General features: G+C 33.5%; 1 protein-coding gene across 4 annotated transcripts in view; it reads left to right on the forward strand.

Annotated features, from left to right (window-relative positions):
- LOC149065606 (twitchin-like) overlaps positions 1-14,668 on the forward strand; it is an 834,903-nt gene that overhangs the window by 546,324 nt on the left and 273,911 nt on the right. For all 4 annotated transcript variants that reach the window (XM_089253452.1, XM_089253454.1, XM_089253453.1 and 1 more), the window contains 3 exons: positions 2,586-2,758; positions 10,552-10,681; positions 12,263-12,550. In XM_089253452.1, coding sequence (XP_089109578.1) covers positions 2,586-2,758; positions 10,552-10,681; positions 12,263-12,550 — 591 coding nt within the window. The remainder of the gene's footprint in view (positions 1-2,585; positions 2,759-10,551; positions 10,682-12,262; positions 12,551-14,668) is intronic.

Consider the following 14,668-nt stretch of genomic DNA (forward strand, 5'->3'; position numbering starts at 1 on the left):
GAATGTATGGTTGAATCGCAATAACAAAGGCGGTGGAGGGTGTTTTTGGACACCAAAAACATATTTTACAGACGGATTGGCTGCGATATATGCTATAAACCATTTGAGGGTGCATATGCACCTTCGAATTGGATCGGAGTTTGTTTTTTATTGGTGCAAGGACCCTCAAGGTTATGTTGTGTCAAACAATGATTGAGGGCTATAATGGCTTGTTGTAGAATTTGAATTACTAGGTTGCACATGATGAGAAGGCCTATCATATTAAAATACCCTGCACTCTGGTCACGAGCATTGGTGTACACAAGATCAACCTTTAGAGGAGCACATTGGGTTTGGGGAGCACAAGCAATCTCTCCTAGAGAAATTTTGAGCTACTAGCCTTCAAAAAGCATTTTAAATTATCAGAAGTGAATAAAGATAACATGCAGTGTAAAGGTATTTTCTTTTGATATTTTAATTTTTTATTATAATATTCAAAAATATTTAAATTTTTGATCGTCTTGGGGAGGGCACGGGTCCCCATATGTTCTCTCTTGCTTGCTACGCCTCTGGTCACAAATGTATGAACTCAGGGATGCTATTTGGGTAGAAAATTTTGCACAGCAACATGTAAATAAAAATGTAGGAAACACTTTTCTGTATGCTACGCAATATAACAATATATACACAACATAACATGCAGAATCATAATTTTTGAAAACTGAGAAATGAGGAGAGCATTTCTTAGATTTTCAATGAATAAATTTTGTCTTTGGTGTAAATATATAAATTTATTGATTTTCATGTTTTCTCATAAAACTGTGCAAAAACTTTGTGATAATTGATTGAATAAAATTTTTCTTCTAATTATTTTAGCAAATTTTATGTGGGATTTTAATTTGTTATATGATATATATGTGCTAAGTATCTCAATTAATCCTTTGAAGGGCAGACATTTTGCCAAAGCCCATAAAAAAATGTAGACAGCTGCGCACACTATGGGGACCACTTCCCTTCAAAGAAGAGATAAAGTATATTTACTCTCATCAGGATTAGGAAATTCTCTTGCAACATCTTAAATCATCAACATTACACCCCCCCCCCCCAATGGGGTCATGACCAAAACTTCGGAAACCACTGTATCAACGTAATAGAGGGGAAGAAAGAAAACTATTTTCAGATAGTCATATCTGATAGTCATAAAGAGTGGCAAAATGATATTCACCTCAGGTGGCAGAATTTCTAGGTCCAGCCCTGTATAGCACACCTAGAATATGAGCACTTTCGTAGAGATGCTACCTTCTAATTGGTCAATAGGGATCATGTGTTAGTTCTAAAATTTCATCCAAACTTGGAAACAAGACAGAAGAGAAAATGTCTATAATTTGATGGCAGTCGCCTACTGAGAAATGCAACTGATTCGTACATGAACTTCAAAAGGCTTTTGCTGAAAGTAAGAGGTAAATGCAGGCATATATTGACAAAAGAAAGTAAAGTAAAAAAGAAAATAGAAGTAGTAGTAGGAAAGTTCTCTCACTACAACCATACCTACAGAAGGACGTCTATTTGGTTGAGGAGGTGCACAGTAAAGTTACATGTGCTATTGTTGGTTCATGGGATGAGATTTGATTACACGATGAAGCAAACATTTTTTTAATATGTTTGCATTGGAAGAGCACTGGTAGGACATGGGGATATGATCAAAGTTATAAAATTTTCAATGGAATAATAGGCTGGACCATGAGTTATTAATATGCTGTCAATTGAGTGTTTTGACAATGGGACACAAGTATCAATTATTAAGGAACAACTCCAGATTGTGGTGCAACAGGGAATTTTTCTCTAACAGGATTATGGAAAAATGGAATAACAATGTTTGATTGATATTATAAGCTTGTCCACGGTTGTCGTGAATTCACAATAGACACGTTATAAAATAAATATAATAAATAACCTATGTTGGGATAAATTGGGAAGCTATACATACTTAGACAAGATAGACATAAAAAAAAATTTACGGGCAATGTATTATATTTTTTTATAATCATTAGTTTTTCTTGATAATTTATCTTTATTTTTGTGATAATTTCTCTTTTTTAGGGTTACTGTATTTCAGATATATCAGACATCCATCTTTTTTTCAGTCATCTTGCTGGACATTTTGCCTGTTGTGGCATTTGTATTTGTTTAACTAATCATTTATTGAAATAATTACTTATTATAAATTATATTAATATAAATTATATATTACTAATTATTCATCTGTTTATGTGCTGGGTATATAGGAGCCCAACCTATGATCCAAAATCTGCATAAGATGGGGAGCAGGGTGTGTCTGATCTTTCTGACCCTTTATATTTTTCACTTATATTTTTTGTTTTCTGCTGTAGATAGAAGCCTTAAGCATACAAATGTGTACGCTTGAGTGTTATATTAAGACTTAATCATTATATCAATGACTTAAACATTGTGGATGTGCAATCACTGATACTGGTTTTAAATTTTTTTTCAATTTGATAAACTTTGAAGGCTTTTCCCACAGATAATAATACTGGTACTGTATAGTGTCTATCATTCTAATCTCTCTTATAAAATGTTTTTTTTAGAACCTCCTAGTCCACCTGGACAACCTGAAGCTGTCGATCATGATAGAGATTTTATCAAAATTCGATGGTCCCCTCCATTGAAGGATGGGGGTTCAGACATTATTGGTTATGATATTGAGCGTAGAGACACAAAGTTGAATAGATGGGTTCAAATAAATCGAGAAATGGTAAAAGTAAGTTTCTCCCCTATTCTTGAATATATTATAGGAAGAAACTACATGGATTTTCATTTGTGAAAGTGCCTATATGTATATATACATATGTAGAGAGTTTCACTTATCTTAGTAGCAGCTCCTGGCGTGAGAGGAGTAAAAAGTGATATAACCTATATATATTTCATCATCAGTCAGTTTATATGTCATTCAGTGTCATGGCCCCCACAAGGGTGGGGCTGACAAAACTCTGGCCCTGGGGTCTGGGACAATTATCATCATTTTTTGTTTTTTCATGCTATAAGTTCACTATAAAAGGGCCTGTGAAAAGTCTGGCTTGGAGACCTGCCAAAGATCCCAGTCTAGGGGGCAATGCTCCAGGATGTTTAGACTATGTTTAGGTTAGACTCCAACCCATCTCATATATTCATCTCTATATGTTTTGATGAAGTAGAGTCAAACTTGGTCACAATGGCTTTCAAGACTGCAAAATTTTGTCAGTGGTTTTAGATAACATAACATATAATATAAAATTATATTTTATATTATAATTCAATGTGCTATAGCTTAAATTGTCAGTTATATATTTGAATATGAACAATTCTATTGATCAATTGGAGAAAACACATCTGAACACTTTTGAAAAAACTTGTCATAACCTGCTCTCTCATATTTTCATATTCAAAAGTTAACTAGACTACCAGGATATGTAGCCATTTTGTGAGGATTTGTTAATATTATTTTGTGTGAATTTTCTACTTTCATACAAGGGCAGCTCAAGGCAGGTGGCATCAGTTCATAAAATAAGCCACTTAGCTTCAAGATTTTTCAACTGTACTGTTACTATGGAAAGACATAGCTCATTACAAATTACTAAGTGCTCTTTTTTTTATTGTAGCATAGCACTGATGCTATCAGAATTAAAAAATTATAGTTATAAGGTTGAATTATTTTTATAAACGTAAAAAATTTTGTATTTTATAATACTTTGATGAATGGGGTGAGCTGAAGCATGGCCTACTCAACTCTCAGGAACTTTGAGCTACAATAAGCTGTAGTGAAAGCTATGTGCTTTGTTTGATTGCCACAGTTTTTTGATCCAGGTGTTAAATATGAGGTAGAAAACTGAAATGGTTTGCCCCCATCTCTGTCACATCAGCCATGATCCTTTTAAAAGGAGAAGGGCCGGTGAAGTTTACTGTATTTCTGTTTTGCCTCTGGTACTTAATTTTTTTTAAAGCAAAACACTACTTCTTATCACACACACACACAGTGAGCAGCTACTGATATCTAAATATTCCTAGATAAAGTTCAAGTTATGTGCACAAGAATATTTTTGCAATTGAATATGTACATAGGAATAAAAATATGCATTTTAAAAACGTGATTACTAATTTCCCTTAGTTATTTGACTTTTCTTAACCCATATGCTTTTTTTAAATTTTAGTACATATTTTGGCATTTTTAAAGTTTTATGAAATTTTTCAGCATATTTTAGGAAATGTAATGCATATTTTGGCATTATTAGAGCATATTTTTAGAGCACGTTTCATCACTTTTTAATCCATACATTAGTGGTAACTTACGTCTAGAGTACTTACTAGATTAGTGACTACTTACATCATTGCACATGTGATTTCTTGTGAAAAACTGATCTTAAAAAGTCTTTTCAGTTTTTTGATTTGACCCATAATTAATGAGTTATAATGCTATAAAAATTGATGACGTCACTTCAAAATCCTGCCAAATTCACCGTATGTATACCAAATATATAACTTGTCATTTCTTAAAACTGAACAATGATAGAACCCTTAGAAATCAAGAAAGAAAACCAGTTTTTTTTCCTCTTTTGTTGTGTGTCTGTACATGCTTTTCAACTTTTTATGTGTTGTTAATTATTAGGGTTTTCTAAGATTGCAGTTTTTTGAGTTCATCTGTGAGGTTTAAAAAAAAACTACTGCTGCCCCAAAAATTCTGAAATTTCGCAGAAATATTCACTCGCCATATGTTATTGAAATGAACCACAGATTTAGAAATTAACCCAAGTAATTTTTTTTTAATGTTGAATACACATTTTTGAAATTTATACATCTTTTCAAACTTGGAAATTCATAAAATTTTAACGAATGATCAGATATTGGAGTTCGAGTTTCATCTTACTAAAACATGTATAAATATTTTTACAAAATTTCAGAATTTTTGGTGTAGTAGTGTTTTTTTTGTACCCTAAATGGATGAGTTGAAACTGTAATTTGAGAAAATCGTGCTCAAAGCATTTTCTCCTGTTCATGTTTATACTATAATTCATTAATTTTTTATTTTATTTTGAAAAAATAAATTAACCTGATCGACGCAAAATTTTTTGCATTTGATTTTCTCAATTGAATGAAATATTTTGTATTGTCATGTTCCAAAATCAACTTGAGGAGTCATGATACCCCTTGAATAAATAAAGTACCATCAACAATTTTGAGATGAGATTTAAAAAAAAAAAAATCCAATTCAGAAGTTTTATAAGATTTACATGTTGCATTGCAACTTTTGAACTACAACACAGTTAACTTGATTAACACAATAAGCATGTTGAATGAAATCAATCACAGTCATAAATTGTCATGATGAAGTCTAACAATTGCAGTTTAAAATTTTTGTGGCATGTCATTTATGATATGAATGTGCTTATGAAACCGTAGGCCCCTACTCAAAACCAGCATTCGCCAATACGCATCTTGATACATATTTCACCCCCCCTCCCCCCGAAATTTTCTCTGTTGGTGAAAATATTCAAAATTTAGTTAGTTTTTTATATTTTTTTGAAAATATATGTACAAGACAATAAACATAAAGTAAATAGTATACCAAGGGTTTAGAGATTACCTATATAATGCTTTTTACCTACCTTTATTTTTTGTTTTTGATTCTACAATGTTAGCTGTTATAAAAACGCCCTTACTTTCTTTTGTAAACTATCGTGTATGACAAAAATCGCCGCCTTTTTACTCAGTTGATGGTTGCTCTCGCGAAAAATTGTGCAAATGTCACATTGATTTTTTTAGTGATCTATTGGAAAAAAGTTTCAAAACCGCTGTGACAAAAAAAAATGTCTCAAAAACAAAGTTTCAAGTTCTTCCCTCAAAAAATGAGTCATGCCAACGAAGATATCCACGTGCACTGAAGGTTCTATAGTTGAATCCTCGACAAGTAAAAGACCATCTAGTGAGGAAGATAATCTCAATTCTCCAATCAGTATGTCTTCAAATACTTTTGAAAACCGTGATTGTGTACTTTCTAGTGATGGCCACAAACAGAAAGGAAAAAAATTGCTGATAGGTACAGCTCTAACAAAACTCCTAAAGGGAGTCCCTCCAAATTTTTCCAAAATGGTATAGAGCATTTCCTTGGATCAAGTTTGGTGAAAAAAGAAATCACACATTCTGCAAAATTTGTAGGAAAAGCAAGTTAACTGTTGTAATGGCTAACCATAGCTGCAGGAAATTTCCAATATTCTTTGTTTTTGCAGCATCAATTGTCATCAGATCATAGAGCAGCTCTTGTTGCTCCCCACCGAGCAGTTGCACTTGAATAATGCATAAAAGCCGCAGAATCCCAAGAGAGTGAAATAGATTTAATTATTTTCAAAATTTTATACACTATGGCAAAGGAGGAGATGGCTCAAAAATGAAATATAAGCCAATAATGAATCTGCAGAAAGAAAATGGTGTGCAAAATATAAATTTTGCAACAATAAACATGCATAATAGGAAGTTAACTAATATCGAAATAGTTATGTCAGACATATTTGTAGATTGTCTTACTAACTATATACACAAGAGAGCCCTTTTATTTCATTTTTAATTGATGAGAGCACTGACATATCGGTAACAAAAAAGATGATGGTATTTGCGAAAGTTTTTAAAGATGGGGCTTCAGAAGTTCATTTTTGGGCTAATATAATGATTCCTGATGCAAACTGCACTGCAAATAACATAACAAAAATAATATTGAACTTTCCCGAGTCTAGAAAGCTCCCAATAAACAAAGTTTTAGGATTTGGTTCAGATGGAGCATCTGTTATGATGGGCTCCATAAATGGTGTTAGTGTACAGCTAAAAAACCAAAATCCTTTAATGTTGCATATTCATTGTGTTGGCCTTAGTCTCGCTGTTAGTCAAGCTGCAGGAAAGGTGCCTACAATTACAAAAGTATGAAGCATGATAAATTCATTGTACAGCTATTTCAAATTAAGTGAAAATTTTCGAAAAGCGTCACAAATGGGAGAAATAATTGCAAACAGGTGAAAAAATACATTAGGGGAGGAAACTTCCTGTACATAACTATCTGCCTTATTATACATCACATTTATACTTTTCTATTATAAATATGAAAAAACCACGTTAAAAGCTAGGACTCTTGCTGTCACCTATTGAATAATAATGAAACTATCTGTTATAATTCTCAAAATAAAATGTTTTTGGTTTTAAACCGATACAGAAGGAAAATGAACAGCATGAGGTATGGAGCTATAATTGTTTTATTTTCAGGCGACATACCATTGTAAGCATCACGAGCCAAAATACAGTTTACTTTGTTTTTTAGTATTTACAGAAAGTAATTTAGCAGCGAACATAAAAACATATCAACTGTTATTGTGCCGCGTAAAATTTACTCTGGTATGCAACATAAAAACAAATAATATATGGTATCATAACATATTTTGTTCATTTTTATGCTGCAAACCAGTTTAAAACCAGGGTTCGAACCCCACCGTCGCCACAGTGCTGGTCAGCTGAAGTTGGGTTTCTGTGGTTTCCAACAAGGGCGCGAATGCGAGCCAATCTCCCTTTAAGTCTCGCCACATAGAGTAACACACCTACAAACAGTACAAATTGTAATTCAATTATAACACATCATTCACTTCCCTTCTAAAATATAGATAGCAGCACTGGAAAATCAAACACAACACTACATACACACTCAGACTGTTGGGTACACACACACACACACCGTTATACTTCTGGCACAACTCACTAGGTAGTAAATCGCCCATAGATGGTGATAGACCTGTCTTATGCTCCGTTTGAAAAAAAAAAGGTATTTTAAATCTTCATCAGCACACTGTAGCAGACTGCAAGAAATGCAACAAATTATTCATGAAGCTATCATGTTGAAGCAGCAGCATATAGGAAGTTGTTATCTTTGGGAAAAGTAGTGTGTGCTATTCACAAAAGCTATGATAGCATTGTATTGATATTAAAAGATGAGTGTCACTTGTATGATACAGCTACCAAAAGAAAAGGGGGCTGACAGGCTGACACTAAATCCCCCAACCTTTTAAAGGCAACATCTGAGTTCAACTTTGTTTCAAGCATTTGTCTCTTAAAAGATGTTTTGGACTTGGTCGACAAACTATCTGTTGCTTTTTAAGCAGACAACCTTAGTTTTTCAACTCTTATTGAGAGGTTGAAATTAACGAAATTCCGAATAGAAAAATTTCATAACAACCCTGGAATATGTTTCAAAAACAGGACAAATTTTCCGATAACACTTCTCAAAACCATATTTTGAAGGACAAACTGTAAAGACAAGGAACAAAATGATGAATCTCTCTGCTAATTGTATGAGGTACAGATGACACTGGATACTAAGCGAAGATAATTGGAAAGAAAAGTCATATTCCTCTGTGGGGGAATTGTACCACCAACCTCGCACTTTCCGTGCACGTGCTCTACCATTAAGCTACAGAGGACAAGCATTTTCTTTCCCAAGAACACTGTGTTTCTTTGGGCTGAACAGGACTGTGCAATAGATAGCCTCCTAACTCAGCAGCAGCTCATAGCAAAATTAGCCTCCAGATGGTGACATAGAATGAAACAATGAAACTCTCTGCCAATTGTATGAAATACAGCTGACTGGATACCAAGTGAAGGAAATTGGAAAGAAAAGTCAGTGACTTTTGTTTTTTAACAACTTTTAAAATTTTCATACAAACTTGATAATTTAACTAATATTTTTGCTTATAAAATATTAGCTAATATCATATCATATTGTTTTTCATGCAGCACATTAATCAAAATTCAGTAGCTGATTTTAATCAAAGAATTGTAACAGTTTCATTTGGCTGGTGGCAGAAGGAGTTCTACTTCATTGTTGCCTTTCTCACATTTAATTCAATGCTGTACTGTATAATTCTGTATTATTGTTTTCAATATTATCTAGAAGGCATATTTTTGCTGATGAAATTTTTTTTACTCGTTTATTGGTTATGGAAAAAATACCTAAGAAAAGCACCATTTTTTCATGATAAATATGTTTACGAAATATGAAAGTTTAGAGAATAATGAATAATTTCAATTATCTTTGCTTGGTATCCAGTCATCTGTACTTCATACAATTAGCAGAGAGGTTTATCATTTCGTTCTATGTCGCCATTTGGAGGCTAATTTCATTACGAGCTGCTGCTGAGTTAGGAGGCTGTCTATTGCACAGTCCTGTTCAGCCTAAAGGAACACAGTGTTCTTAGGAAAAAAAATGTCTGTCCTCTGTAGCTTAAAGATAGAACACATGCCCAGAAATTGAGAGCTGGGGGGGGGGTAAGCATGATTTTTCTGAAAAAAAAATTGAGAAACCAAATACGTATGAGAGCATCTCAAAGAAGCGGCAAAATTAGCAGTGCCTAGGGCAGCGACATCCTGAAGTGTGTCTCTGCTAAGAGAGGCCTAGGGCAACTGTCCCCCTATAAATATGTCTCAGAATAAAATTTTATCTCAAGAAATGGCGAAGTTCTGTGCGAATCATGCATGCTGGAATAAATTTTGAAGTCATCCAAATCGTTCTTTAAAAAGGTAAAATAAAAATTAATTAATATTTCAGCACCTTAAAAATCAATTGCAGTCAAAAGGAAATAAAAAATATGCCTTGCAACATGCAAAAATCTGTATGAAAATGTGACTTGATGAATAATTAATAGAAAAAATCCAAAACCACTAATTCTTTTGAATGTCAATTCATAAAATAATTTGATTGAATGTTTCTTATTAAATCATTGTTATTATTTTACTGTTATTTTACTGTTATCTTTGTTAAGCTACCATTTTTGCAATCTTCATTGAAGCTTTTTACACGTAACTGTTTCAATGAAATTTTAAAATTACCCAAAAAAAAATATTGCCCTGTTTTATTGATCAACATGCAATCTGATTAAAATGACAGCGTAAAAAAATAATTGTGCAGCAAACGCTATGTACTGTATGCCCCTTCCCTCAAAAATTTGATTTGATAGTGAAAGAGAACAAATTATCACATTTTGAAATAAAAAGCGTTGATTTGGTTAACAAAATTTCCAAGTAGATCTCATTTGGCTAACACTTTACAAATCTGGTGATAAATTTGCCAGTATAGTGGATGAAACTAACACATAATTAGATGTAAGCTACACATGACAACAAGGTTATACTATCATACTAGATTGAGAGAAAAATCGTCAATCGTGAAAGAAGACCAAACTCTGCCTCTAATGGGATTGAATCATTTTCAAGAAGTGGTAACCTGCTGCTAGCAGATAAATTTACTTTTGTTGGGTGTTTGGCTTGTAACTGACCGTTATAAAAATGACACATCACCAAAATTAAAAACGTTATAACTCATTAAATATTTATCAGATCCTAAAACGAAAAACTCTTTTCCATAATATTTTTTCACAAAGAATCACATGTGTAATTATTAGGTGGTCGATAGTTGCCACCTTGTATAATCTTTAATCCAGTTATTACCATTCATATGAAAGCATGTTATTTATTTTATTTTATTGGTTTCAGAATGTCAATTTCACAGATCACACTGTAACTGATGGGCATTTATATGAATACCGTATCTCTGCAAACAATGTTGCTGGCTGTAGTGAGCCTAGTCCTGCATCCAAACCGATTGCTGCAAAACCAATGAAAGGTGAATATATACATATTAATTATGTGTTGAGTAGTTATTAAAGATGATGGTTTCTGCATAGATATGCAGTTGTTTCTATTAATCTATCTGCATTTGACTTTTAGAATTTGAAATGAGTCCATTTTTTCCCTGTTCTATCTGTTAAAGCAAAAAGTCTTAAAATTTTCAACAAAAAAATGGCCAAATCCATTGTTCTGTCACTTTGCCCCCCCCCCCCGAAATGAAAGTGGTTCCCCCCCCCGAACGAAATTTCTGGCTACGCCCCTGATTAATGAAATAACCCGAACCCAAGACAAATTTATAAATATTCTTTCAAATAAAATATATATAATAACTGAAAGCATTATTTCTGATTCATTATAACAATTTTTATATTTTATCTACTTGGCAGCTGCATTTCTATAAAATATGTTTCGCTGTTTATAAAAATTTTAACTTTTGTAAAAAACTTACAGATTAATCCAAGGAGACCATATCAGATATTAGTGAACCCCAAACCTCATAACATCATTTTATTCAAAAGTTTCATATACCTAGCCCTTAAACAATATAATGGTTTGCCAGTAGATCACTAAAAACATTCAAAATGAGTATACTTTAAAAAAATTTTTGAAACAATTTTTGTACTTTTGATATCTGACATAGAAAATTACTATTCGAGCCTGTATTGATGTTTAAGCAATGTACTAAATCTAGACCTTCTTCTATGTAAACGTAAGCATGCATGTATGTGAATTTTGAAAATTGCATATATGGTTTTTTTCTCTTGGCATGTATATACATATGTATATATTTTGATTTCTCGTTTAAAACAAGCGCCTTGATGACTGAAACTATTTAGTTACATCATGATCTGACACTTCTGCTTGCCACCAACATGTATTACAAAATTTAATTTAATTTTTATTTTATTAATTTTTTCCTTTTCTTGATCACTCTACTTTAATACTCAATCAAACACCACTTGTGCACTTGTGCATTATGTGTGTTTCGTGTCTGTGTATTCTTTGTTTTATATCTATATATATATTTTGTATATTTTGACATCTTAAAGCTGAATAATTTCTTCTAATCACCAACATGGTCCATGTGATCCCATGGTGATTTGGATGGTTATTGATGTGTAATTATATGTCATGATTTAAAAATAATAATAAATATATAAAATCTGATATCTTTTGTGCATTCATACTTAAACATTTTTTCTGTAAGTGCTCATATCCCATGAAATATCAAATAGCTCCATTTCAAATTTTGGTATAATGTGTAATTTTTACGTTGTCCAATTCTCTGTACGTTTTATAAAATTTGGGTGAAAACTTCACTTTAAGGAAAAACTGTTTGATGAAAATTAGAATTTTTAGAAAAAACATCAATATATGTTTGTAAAAATAAGTGCAATTTTCACGAAAATGCATAATCACAATAAAAATAGTAAATAAAATGTTTTGTGAAAGTTACAAATCATTTGAAGCTTTTTCTGATACAGGGTTGATCAATTTTTTTTCTTATTTAATTTTTTGTTGATTCCCCTAAATTCCCCAAGTGGGTTGCTACAGTTTTTTCTTCACGTAATTTCAGAAAAACCAAAGCTGCATATGGATGGCTTATATGGAAAACTGATTAGAGTGAAAGCTGGTGAACCTGTATATATTAACATTCCAATGACTGGTGCGCCATTACCTACAATAAAATGGACATTCAAAAATCAGTTGCTTCCAGATTGCCCTCACACAAAACAAGAGATAGGAGATGAAATGTTGAAGCTGACCATTCCAAAATCAGTCCGACCAGATAGTGGAGTATACACTATCACAGCTAAGAATGCATATGGAGAGGATTCTGCAGATATAACTGTTTTAGTTTATGGTAAGTTTTAAATGCAGTGAAATCTTTCTGAGCAATCACTTCCATTGAGTGGCGCGATTATATATCTATTTTCTTACTTCATGAAAAGAAATTAAATATGTAAAAACACTCAATTATATAAATTTTAACATTTGTGCTAGTGTTTGTTAGTTTTATATTTATAAAAAAGAGTTCTGACTTGAGTTGAAGTTCTAGAAAATCACAGATTATACCAGCGGTGTCGGAGCCGGGGGTGCTTGAGCACCCACACTCTCTTGTAGAATGGGGCAGAGCACCCACAGACTTGATTCAGAAATAAAAATCTCCTGTATAGATTTCTGATTGTTTTTTCGCAAATATCGAACACAAAAAAATTTTAAAAAATTGAAAGGAAAACTGGCTGTTTCCTCTCTATGCGTTTTGAATCTTGCTGGAGTCTCTGTTGCCATCACAACTGACAGAGCCTTTATGCGCAGATACAGCAAGCATTATTAATGTAGTGCTCCTACATCTCCACTTTCTCACAATTTTTGCTTGTGTCCCTTTTACCTGTTTTGCTTAAGGGATGGAGGGTATCCAGATGCATATGTTTTGATGTGGTGTCAGAACCGGGCGGTGCTGCTTGAGCACCTACAGTGTTTTGCAGTAAACAAAAACCTAACAAAAAATAACAAAAATCTTTTTTTCTTCACCCTATACGTCTTGTTCTGTCGTGTTGCTCTACTTATCCAATGGTTATTTGCACAGCTTCAGGAACTTACGATGGTAATTGTTGGAGCCCACACCCGCTTTTTTTTTTAGATTCTGTCCATGCAGACATCCTTCCTTCACCTCAGGGTAAAAGTATTATGGAAAATTTGTCTCCTTGTTTATGACTGATTCCAGCAGATATGGGATAATTTGCTTATAAGGTCTTGATACTGGTGCAATTGTGCGTGCATTTATTTTCCTAGACCAACGGTTCTCAACCAGTGCTCTGCGGAGTCCTTGGGGCTCTGTGTGCTCTTTCAGAAAGGCTCCATAGTCACTTGAAGAAAATGAAATAAATCAGCAAATTTGATGAGTAAATAAAAGAGACGAACCTACAGAGCTCCGCCATAGAAATTATATACTAAAAAATACTCTGCAAGTAAATAAAGGTTAAGATCCTCTGCTTTAGACTGCTCATTAAGGCAAGTCCTCTGAGTGTTTGGAAATTCTTTTATTTGAAGCAGCTGGGTAAGCAATAGTTCCCCTTATACAATATCAAGTTGTCTCGAGTGTTTGCGAACCACGGCTCTCTCATGAGATTGTGGAGGTGCAAAAAATGCCAAGATGCCAGCCCTAGAATGGTATCTTTTGCGGGGGCCCCCAGACCTGACTTTCACAAGCCCCTTTATAAACAATTTATAGCGTGAAAAAAAATGATTAGAACCGTGCCTGACCCCAGGGCTGGAACCCTGTCAACCCCACCCTTGTGGGGGCCATGCCCTCATGGTCCTAGCCATCGTTTCTCCTCAGCCTTCTAGAAATGCTGAAAGAAATCAATTCAGAGCATGGAACAGGCACGTATATATATCGATGTTGCAAACTCCCAGTGGCACCCCCTAGGAACCGCAATGTGCACTTTTAGAACCACTGATATCTAAATTTGTTTATATAAAAAAACTTTGTTACATTAATGTATAGCAAAAGACTATATTGGGGGCAGGGGCAGCTCTCTAACAGGGTTTCAGCCTGGGGGCCCGGGACGATTCTCTTATCATTTTTTGTTTTGCACATTGCAAATTAACTATAGAAGGCCACATAAAAAGTTTAGTCTGAGGACTCTGCTGCGGGATGCGGGAGGAGAGGATACAGGGAATATCTTCCAAAAAATCTTGCAATACTAACCTTAAAAATTAGCATTTTAAAATGAAAGAATTTAATTAAAGTATCATATGAGTATTTTCTTTATATACCAATATGATATTTTAATTGAATTTTCTTAAATATTTTAGATTTTTTTCAGTTATCTATTTCTGATCACATGGAGACCCCATCTTTGTTCCTTCCTGCGCACGCTTCTGGAGCCATTGTTCCATTTGGAGCGATATTTTTAAGTTTGGAAATCAAACAGTGCCGAGTACAGCCACGGTTCCTACCTAAAAGGGGTATGCA

The sequence above is a fragment of the Pholcus phalangioides genome, unplaced genomic scaffold (assembly GCF_987345545.1).
Source record: "Pholcus phalangioides strain wild (caught in Gottingen) unplaced genomic scaffold, Ppha-v1.0 ptg000039l_1, whole genome shotgun sequence".
NCBI lineage: Eukaryota > Metazoa > Arthropoda > Arachnida > Araneae > Pholcidae > Pholcus > Pholcus phalangioides.